The 24793-nt window shown below is 44.8% G+C and overlaps 1 protein-coding gene across 7 annotated transcripts in view; it reads left to right on the forward strand.

The window, feature by feature from the left end:
- The window catches only part of FLNB (filamin B), an 87809-nt gene that overhangs the window by 55653 nt on the left and 7363 nt on the right, over positions 1–24793 (forward strand). For 3 of the 7 annotated variants that reach the window (XM_040568785.1, XM_040568790.1, XM_040568786.1), the window contains 24 exons: positions 1856–1973; positions 2727–2989; positions 3591–4188; positions 4422–4595; positions 4975–5137; positions 5502–5662; positions 6934–7101; positions 8749–8872; positions 9525–9681; positions 11301–11490; positions 13433–13680; positions 14349–14423; positions 15155–15257; positions 16119–16259; positions 17819–17947; positions 18470–18643; positions 18795–18953; positions 19322–19525; positions 20146–20298; positions 20616–20738; positions 21307–21573; positions 22036–22173; positions 22264–22379; positions 24254–24386. In XM_040568785.1, the coding sequence (XP_040424719.1) occupies positions 1856–1973; positions 2727–2989; positions 3591–4188; positions 4422–4595; positions 4975–5137; positions 5502–5662; positions 6934–7101; positions 8749–8872; positions 9525–9681; positions 11301–11490; positions 13433–13680; positions 14349–14423; positions 15155–15257; positions 16119–16259; positions 17819–17947; positions 18470–18643; positions 18795–18953; positions 19322–19525; positions 20146–20298; positions 20616–20738; positions 21307–21573; positions 22036–22173; positions 22264–22379; positions 24254–24386 (4279 nt within the window). Of the gene's footprint in view, positions 1–1855; positions 1974–2726; positions 2990–3590; positions 4189–4421; positions 4596–4974; positions 5138–5501; positions 5663–6933; positions 7102–7845; positions 7933–8748; positions 8873–9524; positions 9682–11300; positions 11491–13432; positions 13681–14348; positions 14424–15154; positions 15258–16118; positions 16260–17818; positions 17948–18469; positions 18644–18794; positions 18954–19321; positions 19526–20145; positions 20299–20615; positions 20739–21306; positions 21574–22035; positions 22174–22263; positions 22380–24253; positions 24387–24793 lie in introns of all 7 variants that reach the window. The other 4 variants (XM_040568788.1, XM_040568791.1, XM_040568789.1 and 1 more) reach the window with 2 other exon arrangements.

Here is a 24793-nt window from a genome sequence, read left to right on the forward strand (position 1 = left end):
GGTGCTGAGCGGGGAAGCTGGACTGCAGATTAAACACGTCAAAGTATTTGCCTGTATTTGAGGTTTGCCCTTGGGTTGAAAATAACTTCAGTCTAACATTTTGGTTCAGACAGATGCTTCCTAGCAACACCATTAAAGAGCTGAAAGTGGAAGCTGCTAATAACTAGAAGTATTTTTGCTTGTGCTGTGCTTGTGTGTTTGTAAAGTGGTGTTAAACTCCAGAATGCCTAACTCATGCATTTCTGAAGACACAGGCACTGTAGTGCTGAGATGAAAGTGTTTTGCTATCCTGAGCAAACAAGTGAGCTTCTTGGTCATCTGTACTGAATTCTTTGAATGTAGCTGTATAAAAATGGGCTGATATGGGGGACTGCAGCGTTATTTATCTGATAATACCGGATTAGCATTCTTGGGCGCATCGTAGAGCTAGCGTTTGTTTTTGAATAAAGTAGCTGCATGATCTCAGGATGTGGCTGGTGTGTCTATTTGGAGAAGCTTTTGCTTGTTCAGTCAGGGTTGGTATGCAGGAGGGAGCAAAGTAACCCGAAGCCTGCGGGTGTGTATTGTGAGCAGTGACCTTGCTTCATGCAAAGGGCAGAGGTGAGACAAGCCAGATACTGAAACCAGGTGTCCTCTGCATAGGTTGTCCTCAGTGTTACTGCACCCTGGTGCCAGAATTAGAAACCCTCTGGCTTATTGCCTCTGTGTGAGGGATAGTTTCGTTAGTGAATGAGTTTGGATTTTATTAAGCCATGGACAGACCTGGTAGCCTTTCACATCTTTCCTTGTGTAGTCCCAAAGCTGGGAAAAATAAGAAAACCTTGAAGAACCTATGGACAACACTTGGTGTGCGATAACATAGCTTCAGCTGCTAGACCGTGGCATTCAGATGCTGCAGGGGTAGCTCTGCAGCGCTCTGGGGAGCATCTCAGCTGGTAATGTTTCAACATTGGAGCAGTACAAGTCCCCTGGCTGTGGAGTGTGTGTGTACGTGGCTGTGTGGTGGAAACCTGCATCTGAGGGAGCATGTTGGGTCATGGAAAAGCTGTGGACTGACAGGAGATGCTCACAGGTAGCGGTGGTAGAAAAACAGTGGTTAGAAAGAGGTGAAATTAGACTGTACAGTAATTAGTAGCCTTGCTTTTCCTTCAGCCTGTGAGTGCGTAGATCATTCCTGAACCCTGCCTTTTTAGGGCTCGCCAGCAGGAGCGGTGAGACTCTGTACTCTTAAAGAGCGGTGGGAGGACTGTCTAGGTAGTTAAATTCCTGAGGGACCACGTCAGCAGCAGAGGATCCTTGGTTTAATGCTGTTTACTCAGCCTTATCTCTCTCACTTGTGGTGTTGCTACAGCTACCCGTGTGTGTGTTTTCTAAAAACAACTAAGAATAATCATGGAAGCTATTCACTAGCTTGTGTGAAACATCCATGATTATTTCACTTGGGAGCTGAACGAGCCAAGAACGAAAAGTAAGCAAACTGTGAATATAGCTAAAATATGGACTGCGGTAGAAGAGAATAAAAGGAGCACACATCTTGGGCTGGAACTTGCCATGGCTGTGTGGTATTTCAGCCAAAATACACAAGAGCATTAATCTTTCTGACTTGTACAGCTTAAAGCCCTGGTATTTGAAATGCTGTAATAATATGGCCTCTTTGCAGGCCGGGCTCTGGCCTGGCCTCGGGGCAGCAGGGTGGGATACCTGGTCTTGCAGGGCCTGGAGGGTGGGAGACGGCCTGTGCCGCCTCCATGCCAGGAGAAAAAAACAGATTAGGTGAAATGATTATGTACTGCTTGAATATTAGTGCATCTGTATGAAGTGAGGCGTTAATCTAACTCATAAATTCTCCAACTAGGGTCCAATGAAGGTCTTGGTGACTTATGGTGGTGATCCTATCCCTAAAAGCCCTTTCACTGTGGGAGTTGCTGCTCCGCTTGACCTAAGCAAAATTAAAGTCAATGGACTTGAAAACAGTAAGTACGTCTGGGCTTGGAAGCCCCATAGCCTGCCTCTGAAAGGTCTCCTAGGTCTGTGCAACAGCCAACACGTTCTGCTATAACATAAGTGGGCGAAACAAGCTTTTCTTTAACTTGCTGTAATCGAGGGATAAACCAGCTTCATGCAATTTCATAGCATTGCTACTCTGACTTAGCTGGTCCTTTAGAGGACTAAATTTGAAATTTCCTCTTTTTTTGTTTTGTTTTATTTGTTTTTGTTTTGGAAAAAAAATGTGGCAAAAAAAATATGTAGCAAGGTTTGTGTTGGGATTTAGTCCCTTGTGGTGAACAGGACTGGATTTTTCACCAAACCAGGAACCTGCTGACGAAATTGGTTTTCCTGGGGCTAGATCATTGTTCAAATATATGTAACTGCTACAGTGTGGAGTTTCATTCATACAGTCTCATTTTCTGAAAGCAGAACAACTTAGGGCTGTGAAATGTTGTGTTCCTGAAATGAGCCTCTATTACACTGTTAGGCCATGTCTTGCAGCCTTGTTTAGCACTGTAGCTTTGTAACTTCCAATTAGCCAGGGCACTTTGTTATTTTTTGTTTGATTTTTTTTTGTTCGTTCTGTGTTGTTGTTTTTTTTCCATGTAGAAGGGCGTAGGCTGAGTAAGGCTCTGCCAGTGCTTGCTCCCTCAATGATATGTGCATTAGGGATTTGTTGGAGCATTGTCAAACATTAAGTACTCAATGTAGTAATATGGATTTTGTACTTTTTTCAGGAGTGGAAGTAGGGAAGGATCAGGAATTTGTAATTGACACCAAAGGAGCTGGTGGACAAGGTAAACTGGATGTTAATATTGCCAGTCCTTCAAGGAAAGCTGTGCCATGCCTGGTGGAGCCAGTTCCGGGTAAGGAGTGCAGTACGGCGAAGTACATCCCGAGAGAAGAAGGACTGTACATGGTTGATGTGAGTTATGATGGCAATCCGATCCCAGGGAGCCCCTATACTGTGGAGGCCACTCTACCTCCAGATCCTTCCAAGGTAAGGGAATGGTTAATGGCTGTAACAGCAGATAATAACTGAAAACTGAATCGTGTGCTATGGTATGAAACTTTTGGCCGAACTAGTCCCTGGAACATCCTTCCTCAGAGCATTGAGTTGTTTCTTTTGCAGACTCTGTGACTCATGGAAGTCATCCTTAAAACGCCATTTGGAAACATTTTGAACTAATTAAGAATACCGCAGGCATCTTGCATAGAGTGGCACATGCAAGAGTTGCTCCTAATTTAATAGAAGTTGGCTTCATGGCTGTATCAAATGTATTAATTGAGATGTTTCTTTCTAAGGAAATAAATTTCAAGGAAAACTTGTCTATAGCTATCCACTATTCAATATGTCTACCTCTTATATTCAGTGGCTGGATAAAAACAACTGTGGCAAGAGCATGGATATCCTTGTCTAGAAACTTGTTTGGAGTAATGAGACACCAACTGTACAGTAAAGCTGGGAGGAGTGACAGAGACTTTGCTTTCTGTCTATTTTTAAGAGCTTGTTAGTCAAGTCTCACATATAAACGACTGTCTAGGTGGTCTGTGCTATTAATAGCATGAAAAGTTAAGCTCAACTGCATATTCTCTTCTAGGTAAAAGCTCATGGCCCAGGTCTTCGAGGAGGCCTTGTTGGAAAACCAGCCCAATTCACGATAGATACCAAAGGGGCAGGAACTGGCGGTTTGGGTTTGACAGTAGAAGGCCCATGTGAAGCTAAGATTGAATGCTCAGACAACGGTGATGGAACCTGCTCTGTCTCCTATCTGCCCACAAAGCCTGGAGAGTATTTTGTAAACATCCTCTTCGAAGAGGTCCACATTCCTGGTTCACCATTTAAAGCAGACATAGAAATGCCATTTGATGTCTCTAAAGTTGTTGCCACAGGCCCAGGTCTCGAACGTGGCAAAGTAGGTGAAGCAGGGGTGCTGAATGTCGACTGTACGGAAGCGGGTCCTGGTGACCTTCGAGTGGACATGGTGTCGGATACTGGTTCTAAAGCTGAAGTCCAGATTGACGACAACAAAGACGGGACCTACGCTGTGACATATGTGCCTCTCTCGGCTGGCATGTACACAATCAAGATGAAATATGGTGGAGAGCAAGTGCCTAAATTCCCTGCCCGGGTCAAAGTGGAGCCAGCAGTGGACACAAGCAGAGTTAAAGTGTTTGGACCAGGAGTGGAAGGGAAAGGTGAGAATAACCCAGCTTTTGTCAGAGTTTGTAGGACTGAAGGTCTTTTACCCTACACAGGCTATTCTAAGCAATTCAAGTTGTAACAGCTTTGTGTGTTTCCATGGTGACCTTCAAAGGGGTTGTTTTGTTATGTTCCCAAACGAGTTGTTTATCATGCTGGTTCATGAAATGTTTTGTCGTCTGAAATGCATGTGGTTCTTGAAGTGACTCTTCAAAATGTTGTTCTGCAGATGTATTCCGGGAAGCTACAACTGAGTTCACTGTGGATGCTCGACCTCTAACAAAAGCTGGTGGTGACCACATCAGGACACAGATCACAAGCCCATCTGGCTCCCCCGCAGACTGTCAGATCCAAGACAATGCTGATGGAACATATGCAGTAGAGTACACGCCATTTGAAAAGGGTAACCTCTGTTGTTTTGTTGTTTTTTGTCTTTTTTTCCACTTGAGAGGGGAAAACCAACAGCAAACATCTCTTCTGACACTTTCATTTGGCAAACTGTTGAGGTCTGCCAGTAACTTTGCATTCTGGCAGGTTTTTTTTTGCCAGTAGAGAAGCTAATTCTACAGAAAGTATCTATTTTAACTTGAATAAATGACTTACTGTAACTTAGCTTCAGAAGAACAGTGCGTAGGTGGTGTCTCAGTTACGAAACGCTACTCAAATTTTGTGAAATGCAGGAGGATGGTCTTATCTGCTGACATCTAAGTCCATAGGATCTTGTAGAAGTGAAATGTTTAAAATATTTAGGGAATTTAGTGTGTGTTTTCCTCCTCTAACAGGTCCCCACACAGTCAGCGTAACATACGATGGTGTGCCTGTGCCAAACAGTCCCTTCAGAGTGAACGTGACAGAGGGCTGCCACCCGTCACGTGTAAAGGCGCAAGGACCCGGACTCAAAGAAGCTTTCACAAATCAGCCAAATGCCTTTTCGGTTGTGACCAGGTACCTAGGCCTACTTGATCTTTCAAGAATATCTGAGGGAGAGAGGGAGGAGCGTAATGGGCTGTGCAATGCAAGATGCTAAATCCAGTACAAATATTTATAAAAGGGCCAAACTATGTACTCTTGATTAATGTGTATGCTACCTCATAGGTTACTGAGCACTTTGCTCTGCAGAGATTACAAGCTGATAATGGTTGAGGATAAAATTTTGGGAAAACGTGAGTGAGGTTATGCTGAACTGCTTTGCATTCCAGAGCACACTAAAGGCTGGACATCACAAGTCAGGCTGCTGCATTTTCATTAAAGGTAGCACGAGTGCTCCTACAAATGGGTAATTCTAACAATCTGTATTTCTCTTTTGCAGAGGGGCAGGAATTGGTGGCCTAGGAATAACTGTTGAGGGACCTTCAGAATCTAAAATTAGCTGTAAAGATAACAAGGACGGGAGCTGCAGCGCCGAGTATGTTCCTTATGTTCCAGGAGACTATGATGTCAACATCACTTATGGGGGAGAACATATTCCTGGTAAGAGCTCTTGCTCAGTGGCTTTCTGAGGAGGGAAGGTGTTGAGCTAAGGACTTGATGCCTTCGCTGCATCTCACTCTTGCTGAGGATGTTGAGGTTTTAACATTCTGCTTTTCTTGGGAGTACCGGAAGAAACTTTAGTACCTGGCTGAGGGGAGCAAAAGAGCATGTCCAGATGGGTGGGATAAGGACAGGGATGCTAGCCTTGACAAACAGCACATATAGCCCATGCTGGTTGTGTTGGGTCAGGGAGGACATGATTTAAGTGCAGCGTAACTTGTTAGGTTAAGAAAATAGCCCTTTGGTTTGTTGGATGCCTTCCAGACTGTTCTGCAGTAATATGGTCTAATGGGGGTTATATGAAGCCCATATTGTCATGAGGATGGACAATGTAGTAAGTGTATTGTCATGGGGATTGTATTAAATGCTCTAAGTTTTGGTCTCTGCAGGGAAGAGTAGTGACCGTTTCTGAAAGCAAGCATTAATCTGTGTGTGTATTTGCACTGATATTAAGCTGAAGTAGATTTAAGCAGTGTTCCAGATGCATCTGGAAGCCAGCAGTTTACAATTAAAAGAAGGATGTTTTGCTTGAAACCAGTGATTAATGCTCCTAAACACCAGGCACGTTTTGCTGCACTGTGTGTTTAGTGCTGTCATACAGCATATATCTAATATTCTTTCCCAGGCATTCAGAGGGAGCTGTTTTTTTCCTATTGGCCCCATTTTATTTATCAACATACTGAAACTGTTAAAAAATGAAAGAAACAAGTGCCTGTGTGAAGCTTTGCTTGTGCTTCTGGTTGGTTTCATGAATTTCTTCTCAGGTGTTCAAAGCTGATAAATCACAACTGTTACTCTGTGATCAGAGCAGAAGCAGATGGTCTGAGGACTAAAACTTGGGTTATAGCAGACAATTTGGGTTCAGCAGTCTGCAGCACTCAGCCTGGCTACTTCCAGGTGCAGTCTGACGACCCTTCATATATTCCCCTTTAAAAGTGCTATTTCTACATTTTAAGTTATGTACTGCAACCTGCCATTTGATCAGTTGCCTGTGCCTTGCAAGTTCTATTCTATGTTGATTTAGTGCATAGCATAGGCTGAACTGGTGCTGTCTTTGATAGTAACTCGTCTTGTTTAGGTACCACAGAAGTGCCCAAGGTATTAAAATGGTTCAGCCTGCAAAGCCAGAGCCAGCCACTTGCAGGCGTTTGGGCATTTTACTGTAACTGTTAAAGCTGTGTTGTTTTAACACTGTCTGCCTTAACTTCCAGGCAGTCCTTTCAAGGTTCCTGTGAAGGATGTTGTGGATCCCAGCAAGGTGAAGATTGCAGGGCCAGGTCTCGGAACAGCTGTTCGAGCCAAAATCCCACAGTCCTTTACTGTAGACACCAGCAAGGCAGGAGTAGCGCCCTTGGAGGTGGTGGTGGCAGGACCCAGAGGTAAGAAGCGAAGAACTCAACCTGGCTGTGCCCATCTCTGCACTTGGGTGGGTATCATGCTACTGGCCCTACTTGCATGGGTGGTGATGCCCCTTGTAGGAGCATTTCCCTTGGTTCCCATTCTTCTGGTGCATGCATCTGGAATGCTGATCCACGTGTGTTGCTGTAAGAGGAGGAGAGCTGTGTGCTGTGCAGGGCTGCTTTGAGCAATGTCTTTAAATCGCTTTATCCTAATCTTCAGAGGTTAGAGAAGTGAGATGAGTAAGCATCACCGATGAACAAACATGGCTTAGGTTTAGGCATAAACAAGTAAATCCAACGTCTCACAGCAGCCTTCCATCTGAACCTGGGCTGGCTGGCATAGCACAGCATCTCACCTAGAACAAGGAGCCCCTCGGTCAGGGCAGCCGCTGCTCGCTGAGCACACAGCAGAGCTCTGTTAGCGAGGGCGCTGCTCAGACCAGTGCAGGACCGTTGCTACAGCCTTGCCCCTCTGTGGAGCAACATCACTAAAAAGATCCCCAGAGCCCAGCAGTGAAATAACTGTCCATCCACGAGGCACAGCTGAGGGGCAACTTTAAGCCCTACTAGAATGGTAGCAAGGGGTAGTGTACAGGTCGCCCCTACTGAACTGTTTAGATGCCTCTAAGTTGCACCCTGCTAGGAGGTGAGAGTCAGTTCACCGCTCAAGTATCGGGTCGTCCTGGTGCAAGTGACTTTCAGGTAACGGTTCTTTAATTTTAGTGGATGAGACGGATTCCCAGGGATCGAGCTCTCCTTTGAAAACGATTTCGGATTTTAAAGGTGATCCAAAGGGTGACACTGCAACAGGTTTGAACTCTTACTAACTACTGGCAACTTTGGCTCTCAGAAATCCAACTGGCAACAGCAAGAATCATCTGGAGGAGGGAGTGGGAACAAACTGTGCTGCTTTTCAGGCTTTGCATGACAACTATACATTTCTTTTGCACTCGCTATACTGCTAATCTTTCCTGTGTTTCAAGCCAAGTTGTAATTGTAGACTGCTTTGTGTGTCGATCTGGACTGATATGTCGCATAATCTGCTGTAGGTTTAGTTTAATGCAAATTGAAATAATTGATCCTGCTTTCTTAGGACTTTGGCAGCTTGCAGGGTTCTCCTGTCTAGGCAGTGAGCCTGCCTTTCCTAATACCTGATTGTGAAAGACTCAAATTGGTGAATGCTATGCACTAACAGGCTTTAGGGCTCAACTCTGTGCAGTGAATCCCAGTAGCAGTATGTAATCTTGTAAATGGCGGTTCAGGCAATTATAACCATTACTCATTTTCTTCGTGGGAAGATCTTCAGAGTATTTTGAGCAATTGCTCTTGACCAGGACTGTACAAAAAGGCAGATTTTTTTCTCCAGTATCTTCATGCTAGCTTTTGTTTACAGTGAGAAGACGGGCGCCCAGAGAGCAGTTGATGGCAAATCTATCTTAAGTTAATGGCTCTTAAATACAAAATAAGGGAAACTGATCACTGATCCATGCCCACTATCTTCATTCAAAAAAATAAAAAAAATTTGAAATTTAACTTGTTCCAAACTGTAAATCAGCAGAACATCTTGGAGCTGATGAGGAATTGAGTTTTAATATTGCAGCTGAGAATTGTCTGTTGCTTTTTTAGGAATTGTGGAGCCTGTTAATGTGGTAGACAATGGAGATGGCACCCACACAGTGGTGTACACCCCCACCCTGGAGGGACCGTATATGATTTCTGTCAAGTATGCTGATGAAGAGATTCCTCGCAGGTAAGGTGGTGAGGATAAACTTAGATAACCTGAAGAGTTCGTGACCTGATTGTGCTCTCGAAGCACTTGAGCACCATTTAAGGACTAGCTGTGGTCCTTTCTACTAAAACCAGTGCAGCTACATGCACGGCTTCTGTGTTTAGCGGTGGTTTGAGACTGCTGCTTCTACAGCAGGGATGCCAGAGGGGAGGTGTATCTGCACCTCAGCACCGGCTCTGTCTCAGCTTGTCTGCCCGTGATCTTTCTGAGGTTGTTCATCCCAGTGACAAAGCTCTGCTTTAAGCTTTCCTTTCCACTCCGGACAGTTACCGGGAGAGCCACACCTACTCCTCAGGGCAGTAACCAGAACACTGTTCCGTGGGTTCAGGCACTGCAGAGACTCTGGGATGCGCATGTGCCCCAGTAGCTCAAAGGCTCCACAGCATGTCAGATCTCTTGAGTTAGCAGTGTCCTGTATCAATCTTTGAGGGAAGGGAAAACTGTCCCAGTGATTGGCTGGGCATTGGCTAAAGGCTCAAATGAAGCTGGTAGTTTGTCAAATGCCCCTTGTGTACTACTACCTTGTGTACATACTACCACCTGTGTAGTATGTTCTGCAACAATGATCAACCTTGACTTAGGAGGAGGGGTTGATAACGGGTTTCTCTTAAAGTCCCTTCAAGGTGAAGGTGCTTCCTACGTATGATGCCAGTAAAGTGACAGCGAGTGGACCAGGTCTCAGTTCCTATGGCATACCAGCCAGCCTGCCTGTGGAGTTTGCTGTGGATGCTAAAGATGCCGGGCAGGGGCTTCTCGCTGTACAGATAACTGTGAGTAATTGCAAAGCCATGCAGGGGTTGCAACAAATTGTTTCTAGGTGGGATTGAGTGGCTCCAGTATGAAGTCTGCACAGCCTTTGGTGTTCTGAAGACTGGACTGCTGGCTGGGCCTTAAGCTCTGTTTGTGAAACTCTTGAAATTGCTTCTCTGAGACTTCTGTCTTAGTCATCACCTGTACTATATTCGGCTCATAATTAACCTTACACTCTGCAAATGCCCCAAAAGAGATAAATACAGGTTCTTTACAAGATTACAGAAATGCTGGAATTTGAAATGGAGACAGCCTGCTATCAGTGTAGTTCAGCAAGGCCACGATGTAACATCCACACTGAGCATTATGTGATGATAACGAGTTTCCCTCAAGGTTGCTTGAAGTCGTAAGCCATTTAAAGAGATATTACAGGAATGTTTTTTGTTTGACTTGGTTATTGCTTTCCCTGAAGTTTCAGATGCTTGGTCTCCATGGCCTCAGCAAAAATGTCTCTGTTTAGTGGGCCATAAAGCACATTTCTCAGCCCTGGCATGCCTAGGTCATGGCATGGCCGGTTGTACTTGCCATTCTGCATTCTTGCTCCTGTGCTGTCCCATCTGCTCAGGTGCTGCAAAACAATTGGCTTTATTCTGGAATGCAAGTGTGCCCTTTAAAGGATCCAGGATATTTATCAGAGCTCCCAGCATGACTATGGCTTTGAAGATTAAGTTCCACAAGCCCTGCGCAGTGGGAATGTATTTGATACAGCTTGTGGTTCTCAGCTCTTGAATGTCAAATGTTTCACAGGGCTCTCTGAAAGGAGCAAGCTCTTCCACACTGTACCTGAAATCTCAAGTCCATCGCAGCTTATACTGTAGTCCAGGCAGTTTAAGCCATAAATTATAAATGGCATCAACATGTAGATTTGTGTGTGAGCAGGCCTGGAGGACTTTCTAAAGTGCTTCACGCTTTGCAGCTGTTGAGTTGCATTGAAAGCTGGGACTAGCTCTGTCCAAATCATTTTACACAGTACTGATCTTGGTTTTAGGTAAGAAGGCTTGATGCTGAAGCTCAGGTCTGTATTGTTTATGCAGCTCTTTAATTCTTCTATTCAGTATAGAAGTAGTGTTTGAAGGGACTGCACGGACCTGCTTTTAACTGTAGACCTTGCAGTATCTCAAGAGCTCGATGCCTCATACTGGAGTCTGTTGTCAGCCCTCCTCAGTACTTCCTGACCTCAAACCTTTCAGGGAGCAGCTGGGCAAAGCAACCCGGTGCTTTATCAGGATAGAGATGCCTGGTCTAACTCCTGATCTGTGCCTTGGGGACGTGGGAGGTGTTCTTCATTTCCAGCAGCTATATGACAACAAAGCCTTAAATTTCGTACAGTTAATGCAAAGTTAATTAAAATGGCTTGCTACATCTCTTAAAGGTTTTGGTATCAAGCAAAGCCTAGCTGCTGATAGCACTGACTGTTTTACAGTGCTTATAATAGTCTATTCCTAGTACTTTGATTCTGAGCTTCAGTTCTGAACCTGTTTGATACCATCTAAATATGTTTGTGAAAGGTTTGCTATCCTGTTGAAGGAAATCATAACTAACTTCATGGTGCCTAGATCATGTGCTTTGCTTTCCTCAGGACCAAGAGGGCAAGCCCAAGAGAGTGGACATTCATGACAACAAGGATGGCACTTACACCGTGACCTACGTCCCCGACAAAACGGGCCGCTATACAATCGGTGTGAAGTACGGTGGCGATGACATCCCGTCCTCTCCCTACCGCATCCGGGCATCTCCAGCAGGGGATGCCAGCAAGTGTTTGGCTACAGGTGTGTGCTGGGTCCTGTGTATTGCAGTTGTTTGTACTTGGTGTAAAGCTGCCTTCAGAGGGTGTGGAACAATTGATGCAACAGGCTGCATGTGCTCCCTGTGCACTATCTAATGAGTGTTGATTCTGAAAAAATGCTAATTTGAGGGGGGGAAGAGCACGAGGGATCTGACTTTGTAGAAGACACTAGAGATTTGTGTAATCTGGCTGCTCTTACAAGAGGGGTTTTCATAAAGGTAGAGAACCCTCTACCCCATGGAGTGAACAAGAATCTCTTGCATTCTCTAGCAAAATCTTTTAAACCATCCAGGGTGTTGTTATAAACAGCTAGATGCAACTGAAGTTTGATGCTTATTTTGGCCTAGGTAAGCCCTGTTGAGAATTGCAGTGAGGTTGATTTAAGAATAACACCTCTGCACATGTTCACTGCATTCATGCTCTTTACACTGCTAGAATTGCAAGAAGCTTTTCATTCTGAGCAAGAGCAGAATTTGTGCTGTGGGTGAAAGTAGCTGGCTGTGTACTTTAAGGTTAGCAAATCCTGCTCAGGCTGGGTATGTTTTCTGCTGCTTTTCTGTCTGGTTGAAGTTGGCCAGAGTACGGACAGACTTTTGGAAGAGGGAGTGGAAGGAGAGATCTTCAAGGTAAAAAGTTACTACAACTCAAAAATCAGTACCTCGGTAGAGGGGAGGAATTCTGAATTTGTTGCTGGTGGAGCACATTTACAGCTTCAGCCCTTGCCCATTCTCATACAGAGCGGTCATCATGCAGCTTTGGGCTGGCCACCATGGCAAGCTGCCACCTCCCAGGCAGCAAGAGGCTGTGGGAAGGAGCAGAAGGGGTAGGAACTAGTTACAGCAACATCACTGAATGTTAAGTCCTGTGATTTATAAATAAATATATTGGGCAAGACCAAACTGAACAGGGAAACTTAATCTCTGGTTGTAGACCCGTGACAGTTGTCTGGGCATTGTACCGACCTGAATTGTGCAGTGAGAGTGTACCCAGTGCCAGACCAGCAGCTGGCTGCTTTCAGGCCTGTTTAAACCAGAAATATGTTGCTGGCACAATGGAAAGAACAGAGCGGCAGGTATCCCCTTTGCTACGAAAATTGTTCAGAGCCTAATGGCTGCTGAATCTGATACTGTTCCAAGTAACTCAAGTCGCTAACTATTCAAAATAACAGTAATGGCAATTCCTCGCAGATGCCAGGTTAAATTTCCCATTTCCAAGAAGTGGCTTTGATTCTCAGCTGCCAAGCTGAAATGCAGTCGCTGTAGGAGTAGCTGCTGGAATACTGTTCAGGTACTAAAATGGCAGGTTCGTTGCCATTTGAAAATGAGCCATTTACCCAGTAACAAGCGGTGGTCAAAAGCAGGAGTATCAAATACACACTGCAAACAAGAGTTAATAGTTCTCATTTAAACACAGCACTCTTTAGGCTGGATCTGCTTGATTTGGGCATTGTTTCATGATTGTTTTGGACGCGTGGCAAAGCAGTGGAAAATTGTTTGCTGTAAATGTAAGAAGAAGCATGGCCATGGCTGCTACTGTGCCATTTTACAGGCTGTGGCGGTGCAGATGCTTGCCCAGGGAGTTTGGGGTTAAAGCAGTGATAGGTAAAGCTAAGCCACTGGCCAGGGCAGTAAAAGATAATGCCTGTGGCACTGCATAAAGAGTATGGTGATAAGGGCATGTGTAAGGCGCTGCTTCCTTCAAACTTCCTTCTTCTCTATTCTCATCCAGTCTCCATGACTGCAGAGGAGGAGGAAGGTGGGTGGTGAGCTCTTGCATACCGCCAGCCTTTCCTGTGCTGGCCAGTGCTGTGGGGGCCCCTGCCATACGTCTGCTTCCCCAGCAATTTCTGTGGGGCTCTGGTGCCAGGCTGCCTGCCTGGGAAGGCTGCCCTCTGAATGGTTTCTGTAACAAAACTTGCCTTGTAGGTCCTGGGATTGCACCCACTGTGAAGACTGGTGAGGAGGTTGGTTTTGTGGTCGATGCCAAATCAGCAGGGAAGGGAAAAGTGACTTGCACCGTCCTGACACCAGATGGGACAGAAGCTGAGGCAGATGTTGTTGAAAATGAGGACGGGACTTACGATATCTTCTACACTGCTGCCAAACCAGGAACCTATGTGATTTATGTCCGCTTTGGTGGGGTGGACATTCCCAACAGTCCTTTCACTGTTATGGTAAGCCAGCTCTGCTCCACAAATACCTCCCGCTCAGATTCCTGCTTCCATGTTTTCTTTAGTGATAGGTTAACTGTGTGTGTAATTTTTTAGGTATTTATTAGCCTAGCTAATGAGTCCTTGTTACTCGCAGAGCTTATTTTGAGCAGGCAATGTGGTTAGGTGAAAAGGGATAGAAGCTATCAGAGGCTGAAGGCTTGGCTGCCCTGAACAAAATATTTCATTTCCTGACTATGTAGTTCTCTTTCTAAATGATGTAAGGGTGGTTGTAATCAGCTTCTAAAGCTAATTATTTCAGCTGTCATCAGATACAGTGCTCTGACTTGTCCGTTTTTCACTCTGTAATGTTGACCCCAAACTAAGAAATGGTGTGCAACTCAGTTTGACCCGTGTTTAGGCACTGCTTTCCAGCTTCCCTCCCAAACTCCCCCAAACTGCGTTGTCCCTTTGCTGTGCCACCGGTGACCTTCCCCCATGCCTCAGCCCGGTGGTGGGTACAGGTGGTTTAGCAGCCCCCCCGGCTGGAGGTGGCCATGGTTGTGGGACCGCTGGGAGGGGCGGTGGGGGGAGGAAGGTGTTCAGAAGCTGGCAGGTGCCCTGCCTTCTGTCGTGAAATGTGGGGATAACGGCACTGGAATAACGCCTAACCTGCCTTTACCACCAACCAGGCTGTAGATGCAGATGCTGCTGCCGTGCGGTCACAGGAGACAGTGGGTGCGCCCCCCGCTGGATTCCGCCCTTGGGTACACAATTTTTACATTTTTTGGTTGGTTTCCCCCATCTGTGTTCCATTTCAGATGACGGCCTGCTTCTTGGGACTGCTTGATTCTGTCTGGTCATTGTATTCATTCTTTCTGTTTGATCAATTGTTCTTGGGATCCAGACCTGCTTGTTCCATGTTGCTTGAAGGGAATCTCCAAGTAAACTCTCCATAACCTTAAACACGAAGAGGATCATTACGCCCACAGCTTCTACTTCTGCAATGTCTCCTGTTAGCAAAAGCAACCTGACTGCATTGCTCTGTTTTCCCAGTAAAATAGCACCGTGTCTTGAGTCCAGAGTCGCATTGTGAAACTAGTTTCTTTTGTCAATTTTGTGTTGCAATCACCCTGCCACATTCAAATCACTTTCTCTTCCAGGCCTTAGCAACTAAATCCTTTCAGATGGAGCCACTCTGGGTCTTGCGTGCACTACGTTGTCTCCCATGCTCTTGTGTTCCATTTTGACCTCACTTTTTTCCAGCATGCCTCCCATCCACCCGCACCATGTTTGATTTGCTCTGCTCTGCCATGTGGTGGTGTTGTGGAGGAAAGCTTGACTGGCCGCTGCTCTAGCTGGGCCCAGTCCAGGGGCTGCCTGACCACCATAATCACTGCGCCTTGTCCTGCTTCTGCTCACGGTGGAGCTGCTCAGAGCTCAGCTATCTCGTGCCTACCTTCATCCACAATGTGACCGACCCTTTTGCTTCCCGCAGGTGACGGAAGAAGCTTATGTACCGGTTGGAGACATGAACGGCATGGGATTCAGGCCCTTTGATATGGTTATCCCCTTTGCTGTAAGGAAAGGAGAAATAACAGGTACCCAAAGGACACAGAGTCTCCGGAGAGGTTTTGCTCTTTGTTAGCGTGTTTAGCCGTTTGCAGCTAACAGTCTGTGTGGTCTAGGTCATAGCGTGTGGAGGAGAATTGTACTGTGCCAGTAACTTAGTTGCTTAATTTCACATCAAGTGGCACCCGCTGAGGGTTAAGTGGGATACACCCATGTGCTGGTTTGAGTTAAACGAGGGAGTTCTTGGTGCTGCCATGGCCCTTGGCGCTAGGCTGTGAATTACCATGCTGCAGGACCTGCTGCTGCTTTTTACCCTCTGGAGCAGCTATATACATCCTTGATTATCTTTGAATATATTTTGTGCAGATGCTGAAAAAAAAATCTAATCTTGCATCCCTGTCACTTCCCTTCTCCAAAGCAATTCCCTTCTGCATGAAACTTCATCTGGCAGCACCCCAGTCACAAAAAGCCCTTGTGCATGTGGGCTGGGGCCCCCTTGCTCTCTAGGTCAGCAGTCCCACCCTGAGCCCTGGTCTGCCCCCGCTGAAGGGATTCTTGATCTTAGAGAGGGGGTGCCTTGTGATGAAGTATATCAGTGCCTTTCCTGGGGCTTGCCATGGAAATTCCAGTGGCTGAAGCAAACAGCTCTGCCTGTGGAGTTTGTAAGGTCACAGGACTGTTTGCCAGATGTCTACCACTGTGCTGTATTCATGTAGCTTAAGTAGAAAACATGTCTGTTTAGTGTTCCCATTAGTCTCCTATTTGTGCCTGTGGGTAAAAAGTTTAACAATTTAAAATGCTTGTTTAAAAAGGCTGGACCATTCTTTGTGGGTGGGAGAGAGGAAGCAGGCAGTTTCTCCTTTTGTAACTCACATGGTGGCTTTTTGTAGGTGAAGTACACATGCCCTCTGGAAAGACCGATACTCCAGATATTGTGGATAACAAGGACGGCACAGTAACAGTGAGATATGCTCCTACTGAAGTTGGACTGCATGAAATGCACATTAAATATATGGGAAAGCACATCCCAGGTGAGTCTGATAACAGACACACAGCTCTGAGTCAAGTATCCTGATGCATCTTTTCCCTGTTAAGGTTTCTGTAGCTTAGTCGTATGCACTGCAGTAGAAGCTGCCTAGGACATCTTACTGTTCAGCAGCAGTTCATCTGCAGGCAGTCCAAAGAGAAACGAAAGCAAAGGAGTAAGTGCAGGCACACATGAGCTTCCATTGTGGTTTAATAGTACCAGCCAGGCTTAAAATGGATTTTGGTTTTGGAAGCTAGCTTTTGTGGCATTTTATTATGAAGAAGAAACATACAATTTTCTAACTACCATTTTTTTCAGGTTGAAATTTACTGCCTTGGTGCTCAACAAAACTAATAGTTACAGTACATGTTTATCCTTAAAACTGCATTGGCATAAAAGCTATCATCTGTGGGGAAGACTAAGTGGTTAAAACACTATAGTTACTCTTTCCATCTCATTGCAATAAAATAAAACACTCATGCACGCTGTGCTGTAATCTTTCTTTCTTCCTGGCTGCTTCTTAACAAAGAGAAACCACTGCCTTTCATTCCCTTTCTCTTCTCTTCTTTTGTCCTTAATTCATCAGCTCCACAACCGGCGCTCTGCCTCGCCTGGCAGCTCACACTGCCCTGTAACCACAGGCATGTCAGCTGCATGGGGGAAAAGGGGCAGCCCCATGGCAGTTTGTGCAGACATGGGACAAAATACCATCATCACTGCTGGTTCTGCTGGTACATGGAAACACAGGATAACTCTGGCTGAAACAGGGAGCTCAGATAACGTGATGCACAGTGCTACTTCAGTATCTGCAGTAGTGCATGTGGATGTAGCACCTCAGTAAGTGCCAAACTATCTGACGTATTGGCTCAGTGAGAGCACTGGCCTGTGCCTGGCCAGAGAAGGATGATATGCTGCAATGCTTCCTTCTTGATGGCTATCATGAATTAAGCTTGTTTCTGTCTCAGCTGCAAAATTTCATTTTGGACTTGAGAGCTATCTGTGTCTTTTTTCTTGAAACTATTATTGGCTTTTGGTGACTGTACTTTTTGTTCTTGTGCACCAGCTTTACTAATCTGAGGCTGGCAAATGTGTTTCTGGATACCCTTCAAATTCCCTAGTTCAGGTTCATTGAGTCAGGCAGTGTGCGGTGCTCGTTCCTAATTCTGAAATAGTGAAATTCAGGATTTGTATCTGAACTGAAAGAGCGCTTCTCTGAGTCATGTTCTGATGTAATGTGCTAAATATAAACTTGTGATGCGCAAGACCCTTTTACGACATCATTTAAGCTTATCTGTGGTGATTAGAGTAGCACTTTGTCATGACTAAATGTGGAACAAATTGTGGAGAGGTATCTTTTGAAGATGAAGGGGAAGGATTATTCATTTTAAAGTGCCCTAGAGTCATGCAAAGGTTCTTCAAATACCAAATGGTGAGAATGGCATTGAAAAATGTGGGTATATTCATAGCCTAAGATTCCATTGGGTCAGAGCAGCTTGATGCCTGTTTCAAACTTGTAGTCCAGGCCACTCATCCTTAAAAGTGCTTCTTGCTTTTTTTCTTTAGAGAGTCCTCTGCAATTCTATGTGAATTATCCAAACAGTGGCAGTGTGTCTGCTTATGGGCCTGGCCTCATTTATGGGGTTGCCAATAAGCCAGCGACCTTTACCATTGTCACAGAAGATGCAGGAGAGGGTAAGTCTGTTCTTTAAATCCATCCTACTCTAAACTAGAAACTTCTAAGAAGCGTGATGTGTGTCAGCCTTAATTTGAAGCATAATTTGCATTCATTTGTCCAAATAAGAATCTCTGGTATAATACAAATAATGGTTTATGCAAATATAATGCAAAATGGCTTTCATTAAGCTGCATCTTCTGTGCAGTAACAACTGAACTGTTTTATTACTTCTTTCTGAGAGAAGTAGGCTCGGATATGGTACAGGGTACAAATAGTTCACTTGATTAAAATTAAGCTGAAGGCAGCCTAGATTTGGTGGAATATGAGTAGTGGATGTAGAATCACTATTAAGTAAATCTAACAGATTGAATGGTTTCGTGGCCTCGATGGATTGGCCTGAGCTCTTTTTTGCTGCTATCCTTGGAAAAGGTAAATCTGAGCTGCATTTCCAGTACCAAGTACTGGATCTTCCTCTTTAAAAGTCGTTGATCTTGTTGTGCATGAAGGTTTACAGCAGTGCTGTTTTCCTTATTTCCTAGGTGGACTGGACTTGGCTATTGAAGGACCTTCAAAAGCAGAAATCAGCTGCATTGATAACAAAGATGGGACGTGCACAGTCACATACCTGCCTACTCTACCCGGGAACTACAGCATACTGGTCAAGTACAATGACAAGCACATCCCAGGCAGCCCGTTCACAGCCAAGATTACAGGTATAAAGCTTAGACTTCTGGAAGCACTTCAGAGTGAAAGTTAACCTCTGATAGCATGGGGGGCTGGTTTGCAGCAAGAGCATGAAGTCCCCCAACTTGTTCTGCATTTAACCACCTGATATCTTGGACTCATTTCTCTGTATTTCCACAGATGATAACAGAAGACGGTCCCAGGTTAAGCTTGGTTCTGCTGCTGACTTTTTATTGGACATCACTGAGACTGATCTCAGTCTCCTAACAGCCAGCATTAAAGCCCCATCAGGTCGTGATGAGCCTTGTCTTCTGAAGAGGCTGCCCAATAACCACATTGGTAAGTTCTGATAGTCTTCATCTGGTAGCAGTGTAGCAGCCTCTACTCCAGTTTTCTTTGCTATGTAAAATGACTTAATTCTTCTCTGCACCTTCCCAAAAGTATGTTGTCAAACCAAATGGTTGTTGTTGTTTGGTATGGTTGGTGAAACACAGAAGGATCTGAATACTGACCTTTTCTGTTAGCATTCCAGGCTGTGACTGAGCTGCTGTTTGTCAGCATATGTGAATGGCTTTGTGGCCCATTTGAGAATAACACTTCAACATGTGTAAAGAGTGTTCTTTATTGCTTGGTATGCTTAAGGCTTTTTAATCAAGTAAAACATGCATAAAAAGTGAGTAAGTTTGTCACATTTCTCTGCTTTGTAGGTATCTCATTCATTCCACGGGAAGTAGGAGAACATCTGGTTAGCATCAAGAAAAATGGGAGCCATGTACCAAACAGCCCTGTAACAATCATGGTGGTCCAGTCTGAGATAGGAGATGCCAGACGAGCGAGAGTTTTTGGACGTGGTTTGGTAGAAGGACGAACCTTTGAAATGTGTGACTTCATTGTAGACACAAGAGATGCGGGTTAGTTCCATTGCACAGGACTGTGAGTTGCTGTGAGACACACTCTCTGAAGGACGGCATTGTCTTCCTCAGCAGGGAATCACCAGGTCACAAACTGCAAAGCAGCAGATCTGTTTGTAATGCAAAGAGCACATTAAGCATGCACTGTTGTTCTCAGTTATTAACTTCAGGCAATGCTATGAACTTCTAAAATGCTTTGTATTTTGGCCAGTGTCTTTCTTTACAGCCAACAGGGACTGTCACTGAGGGACTGACAAAGCTTTTCTTCCATTTGATGGTGCTGATTCTAGAATCGTAGTGTACAGCAAGAAGGACATGAGGAAGATATTTTCCTGTTGGTTTGACGTGGAGCCTTGCCTGCAGTCTTTGAAGCTAACTTTTCAATGTTAATGAAATAAAAGGGATATGGTCAGAGCGTTTTAGGAGCTGAATGCATTCTGTGCATTCATTAAATGTGATCTGACCTATGAGGACTACCAAAGTACTATTAAGACATCATGCAGCTCCTGAATTCTGAAACAAGCTGGCTAATGACTAGCTACTGCTTTGGGTTTAGAGTATGTTATGTCAAATTTATGATACAACTGTAGAAATGTGACATTAACTTAACTATTTTATAGGTTATGGTGGCATCTCGCTGGCAGTTGAAGGACCCAGCAAGGTAGATATCCAAACCGAAGACCTTGAAGATGGAACTTGCAAAGTGTCCTATTTTCCAACTGTACCTGGCGTGTACATTGTGTCTACTAAATTTGCAGATGAACATATTCCAGGTAAGCAGGAGTGTTTGGCACCTTTGTTTAGTGCAGCAAAGGTCTTACCTAGCTGGCCAGCACGCTGGAACTGTGGGTAGGCTGCGTGATCTGGACCATACCGTAAGTCCTGAAGATTTGAGGAGGTCTTACCAGTACCCTTCAAGCAGGCATCCAAAACTGTTCTAGTTACATGGCTGTATTTCACTTGGACTTGACTGTAAACTGGCTGTAAAACTTCCACTGTGATACAGTGCAAGTTAGAGGAAGCTTTCGCTCCTCACCTTGATGCAGTGTGTAGTGAGTAAAAGAGGAATGACTTGCTGTGGCACTTGCAGGCAGCCCATTTACTGTGAAGATAAGTGGTGAGGGAAGAGTTAAGGAGAGCATCACACGAACAAGACGGGCTCCCTCTGTTGCAACAGTTGGAAGCATATGTGATCTGAACCTAAAAATTCCAGGTAAGTGACATTCTTTTCCCGTAACCATAAATTGCACTTGTATAGCGTAGGTGTACCTGAAGCAATGGACATAGGAACTTCAGTGTTAAGTCATCCTCGTGTTAAGGCAGTGTAGGGAAGAAATACTGGTAGTGTGGTCTCTATGAACTGTTAAAAATATGCATAACCATGATCAGCAAATGGAGAAATAAATAACAGGGAGACCTTAATCTGTTGTGTGTAAAGCAAGCTGGAGGACGGGCTGCACAGCTCAGCCTGTCTCCAGGGTTTTAAGATAATCTGTTAAGTGTTTGTACTGCTGCTTGGCAAATGTGAATCATAGACCAGTATAAGCTGGCTGGTCTTATCCAGCGTTTTCATCTGCCTTCGTAGCACCTGGAGAGCTGCAACTGGTCAGGCTTGCTGCTCAGCAGCATGCATCTAGCTGACAGTACAACCTAGCACCTATGTACCTGTTCTGTCATCTGTGCTGTCATCATTATCACCTGAACTCAGTTTCTGCTTCAAAAAACAAAGTACCCAGCCCCTTTGTCCCTCTCTTCTGCATTTTGTATTCTGTTCTCGTTAGAAATTGACTGCGTGGACATGACAGCCCAGGTAACTAGTCCCTCTGGAAGAAACTTTGATGCAGAAATAGTAGAAGTTGACAAAAACACCTATTGCGTCCGCTTTGTACCGCAAGAAATGGGAGTTCACACTGTGGATGTCAAATACAGAGGGCAGCCCGTGCCCGGCAGCCCCTTCCAGTTCACCGTGGGGCCGCTTGGCGAGGGTGGAGCTCATAAAGTGAGAGCTGGAGGCCCGGGGCTGGAGCGTGGAGAGACAGGCATCCCAGGTGAGTCCTCTGCTCTTGGGCTTCCGTGTCTGGGTCTGCAGTGCAGTGCTTTGGTTTCTGTTGGCCTTTGTGAAAGTCCTGCTTCTGAGAGCCTGAGCAGAGCTCAGTGTAACACTGCAGGCTCGCCCCACGCCTGGGGGTGGTCAGTGGAGAAACATGTGCAAAGAAATAATACTGCTGCATCGTGCAGATGGAGAAGCTCACAATATGGAAACCCATGTTTGGGTAACTGCTCTCAGAATGAGCCTGAAGTTGTTAGTGTACTATTCAAAGCTAATAGGCTAATTCAAGGCTCTTGGAAAAGCTGCCAAGTGTTATCACCCGGCACCATGGCTCAACGTACCATTTCTCATACACATAATTATGGGATATTGCTATTAGAAAGAGGATGTATGTTAGAAGGAAGCTGAAACCCAGCTGCAGTGATCTTACTCTTGTGTATGCTCTTGTGTGTTTCAACAGCTGAGTTCAGCATATGGACACGGGAAGCTGGAGCTGGAGGACTGTCTATTGCAGTAGAAGGCCCAAGTAAAGCAGAAATTGCCTTTGAAGACCATAAAGATGGATCTTGTGGTGTATCATACATAGTTCAAGAGCCAGGTACACAGTAAGACCAAAATGTACTGAAATAAAACTGAAAGCTGTTTCCAAAGACATGAAGGAAACTCACTGCATTTTTTCTCCCCCCAGGCAACTATGAGGTGTCCATAAAGTTCAATGATGAGCACATTCCTGAAAGCCCCTACCTGGTTCCAGTCATCGCCCCGTCTGATGATGCTCGCAGGCTCACTGTCACTAGCCTTCAGGTGAGACATAAGGAAACATCTCCACAACTTGCCACAGAGACTGATTTCGTCCTTGTTCTCTGAGACCAAAATGGTTGCCCTTTCTTCTTAGGGATAACCTTGCCTTGGTTGGTGCTTGTTTTCAAGTTCAGCTTGCAGATAGAGAGAGGTTTTTGACAGTTAGCCTCTTGGTAACTTAGGCCAGTAGAGTTGGTCCAGCTTTAACTAGCTAGGATTTGAAGGCAGAAGGCTAAAATAAGTCTATTACAGGTAGTAACATTTGAGAATTAAAAATAAAAGGCTCTAGAAGCAGCACTGGTAGAGCTAAAACTTGTTTTTCCCTCACAGTTAGCTAGGGAAGGCCCAGTTAGAACTGAAGCATGAAAATGAACAAGCAGTGATCATGCTGATAACTAAGTTGCTGTGTCAGCACGTGGGCTGAAAAGCTGCATTTCTGCAGGTGAGACAGTGTAGGCCTGCTTGGTCAGGACATTACTGCAGCCTTGTCTGAGCGCTGAGCATCTGCACAGGCAGATGGATGAGGCCCCCCGATGAAGTCAGAGCACGAATTCGCTCTGGCTGATGTCACGAAACCACAGTCACAGCTCAGATAATTCATGAATGGCAGCAAATCTGTAGGAGAGAATTCCAGCTTTGTAGTTGGTCCGGGTTCATCTGTTAACCTTACCATTATTTTTGTGTGTGTGGTTACTTGCATTAAAGTACAAGTAACATTAAAGGTCTGACTTAAACCTCCAAAGCCAGAAACTTGGAAAGGAGACTGAGAGTAAAGTGTGTGTCTAAATATACTGTACCTCAGTCCTCATTGAGTGGTGACGAGCAATTAGTACTTCAGTTGAGGCTATTTTTGATGTGCCTTTACTGGACTTTGCCTGGGCTTCTCCACCTTCTCTGTGTAAACAAATGGTGACAGCCTGTTCCTGTAGTGTCTCTTCTGCCAACGAGTTACAAGGGCGTTAATTAGTCACTGTGGTATTGATGTTTCTCTTGTGTTTCATTTAAAGACTCTTTGACAGGAATACTCACTTCAATTAAGTCTTGGAGAGGCAGATAAAGCTGAGTATTCTGTAAAGGAGCTCCGTGTGCAGCATCGCTCTGCTAAACCTGCATCAGGGATTTGCTTTGTATATTGTACCTCAGTTCTACTCAGTTGCATTTATTTACCTCTCCAGGATTTAGTTGAAAATGAAATCAGGTAACGTATGTTCGGCATAAAATACTACTTCTAATAGCTGCAAGAGCTCTTCTCTAGCTGTGACGAGCAGTGCAGCATGGGTGCTGAGCTGAGTCACCTTCCAGCAAGCAATGCTGCGCAGCGCCGATGGTCTGACAGCACAGCAACATCTGGTTTCGTGCTTTAAATTACTTTCTCATTTTAAGACATCTTGTGGTGGCGTTCTAAATGTAGCCTCTTGTGGCAAATATAAACATGCCTATTACTCTTTCAGACAACTGGATTATCAGAGGCTTTTCCCCTGAATGAATCTGGAATGAATGAATGGGCTGAAAATGGAGCTATCACTTAAACATCCTTTAAATCAAGTGCCTGCGTACAGGGGTCTGACCTCGGTGATAATGGGTGACTAGTCTTGTAAACCTGCCTTTGCCTGATTTGGCAGAGTGTCATCTGGCTTCCAAAAATGGTCTTATACTATCAAAAAAAATCAACTGAGTGGATGTAGGTGACTTAAATCAGTCACTCCATAAGAGTTTAAAAAGAATAGAGAAGAAAAAACTTCTGATTTGAGAGTTACTGTTAAGTCATAACGCTGTCTTTTTGTTGAAATCTAAAAAATTATGTTGAAATGGTTATTTCCCTGCCACTAATCTTAAACAAAAGTTTAAATTTGGTAATCTGACTGTTGCATTCTCAGGAGTCTGGATTAAAAGTTAATCAGCCAGCATCCTTTGCTATAAGGCTGAATGGGGCAAAGGGCAAGATTGATGCTAAAGTCCACAGCCCCTCCGGAGCTGTAGAAGAGTGCCATGTGTCTGAGCTGGAGCCAGGTGAGAACAGCTTTACGTTTATCAAAACACATGGGGTGACTTGCAAAAACACTCTCCCAGCCTCACAGTGTCTGGATTTAATCCCTTGGCTTGCTAATAGTGTACCCAAGGAGTGAGCAGCTTGCTTGGAGAATGACTTCTCCTTGTCAGCAATTTCATTAAGAGCTGTTCAATCAAGTTTACATTCATGCTCTTCCTAGATAACTAATGAAGTGACCGAGTCCTAACTTGTGTAAGATGCTAATATTTAAGGGCAAACTCTAAATTAGAGTTTTTGCATGAAATCTTGGCTTGCCAGTGAAGGCACAGCGATATTATTCGTAAAGGAAGGGAGTGAAATATGATGTGGTTGTTGAATTTAGCCAGTGAAGAAGTTTATTTTTCAAAGCTATGCTTCCATCTTTGAC

Source organism: Cygnus olor, chromosome 10 (genome assembly GCF_009769625.2).
Source record: "Cygnus olor isolate bCygOlo1 chromosome 10, bCygOlo1.pri.v2, whole genome shotgun sequence".
NCBI classification, from domain to species: Eukaryota; Metazoa; Chordata; class Aves; order Anseriformes; family Anatidae; genus Cygnus; species Cygnus olor.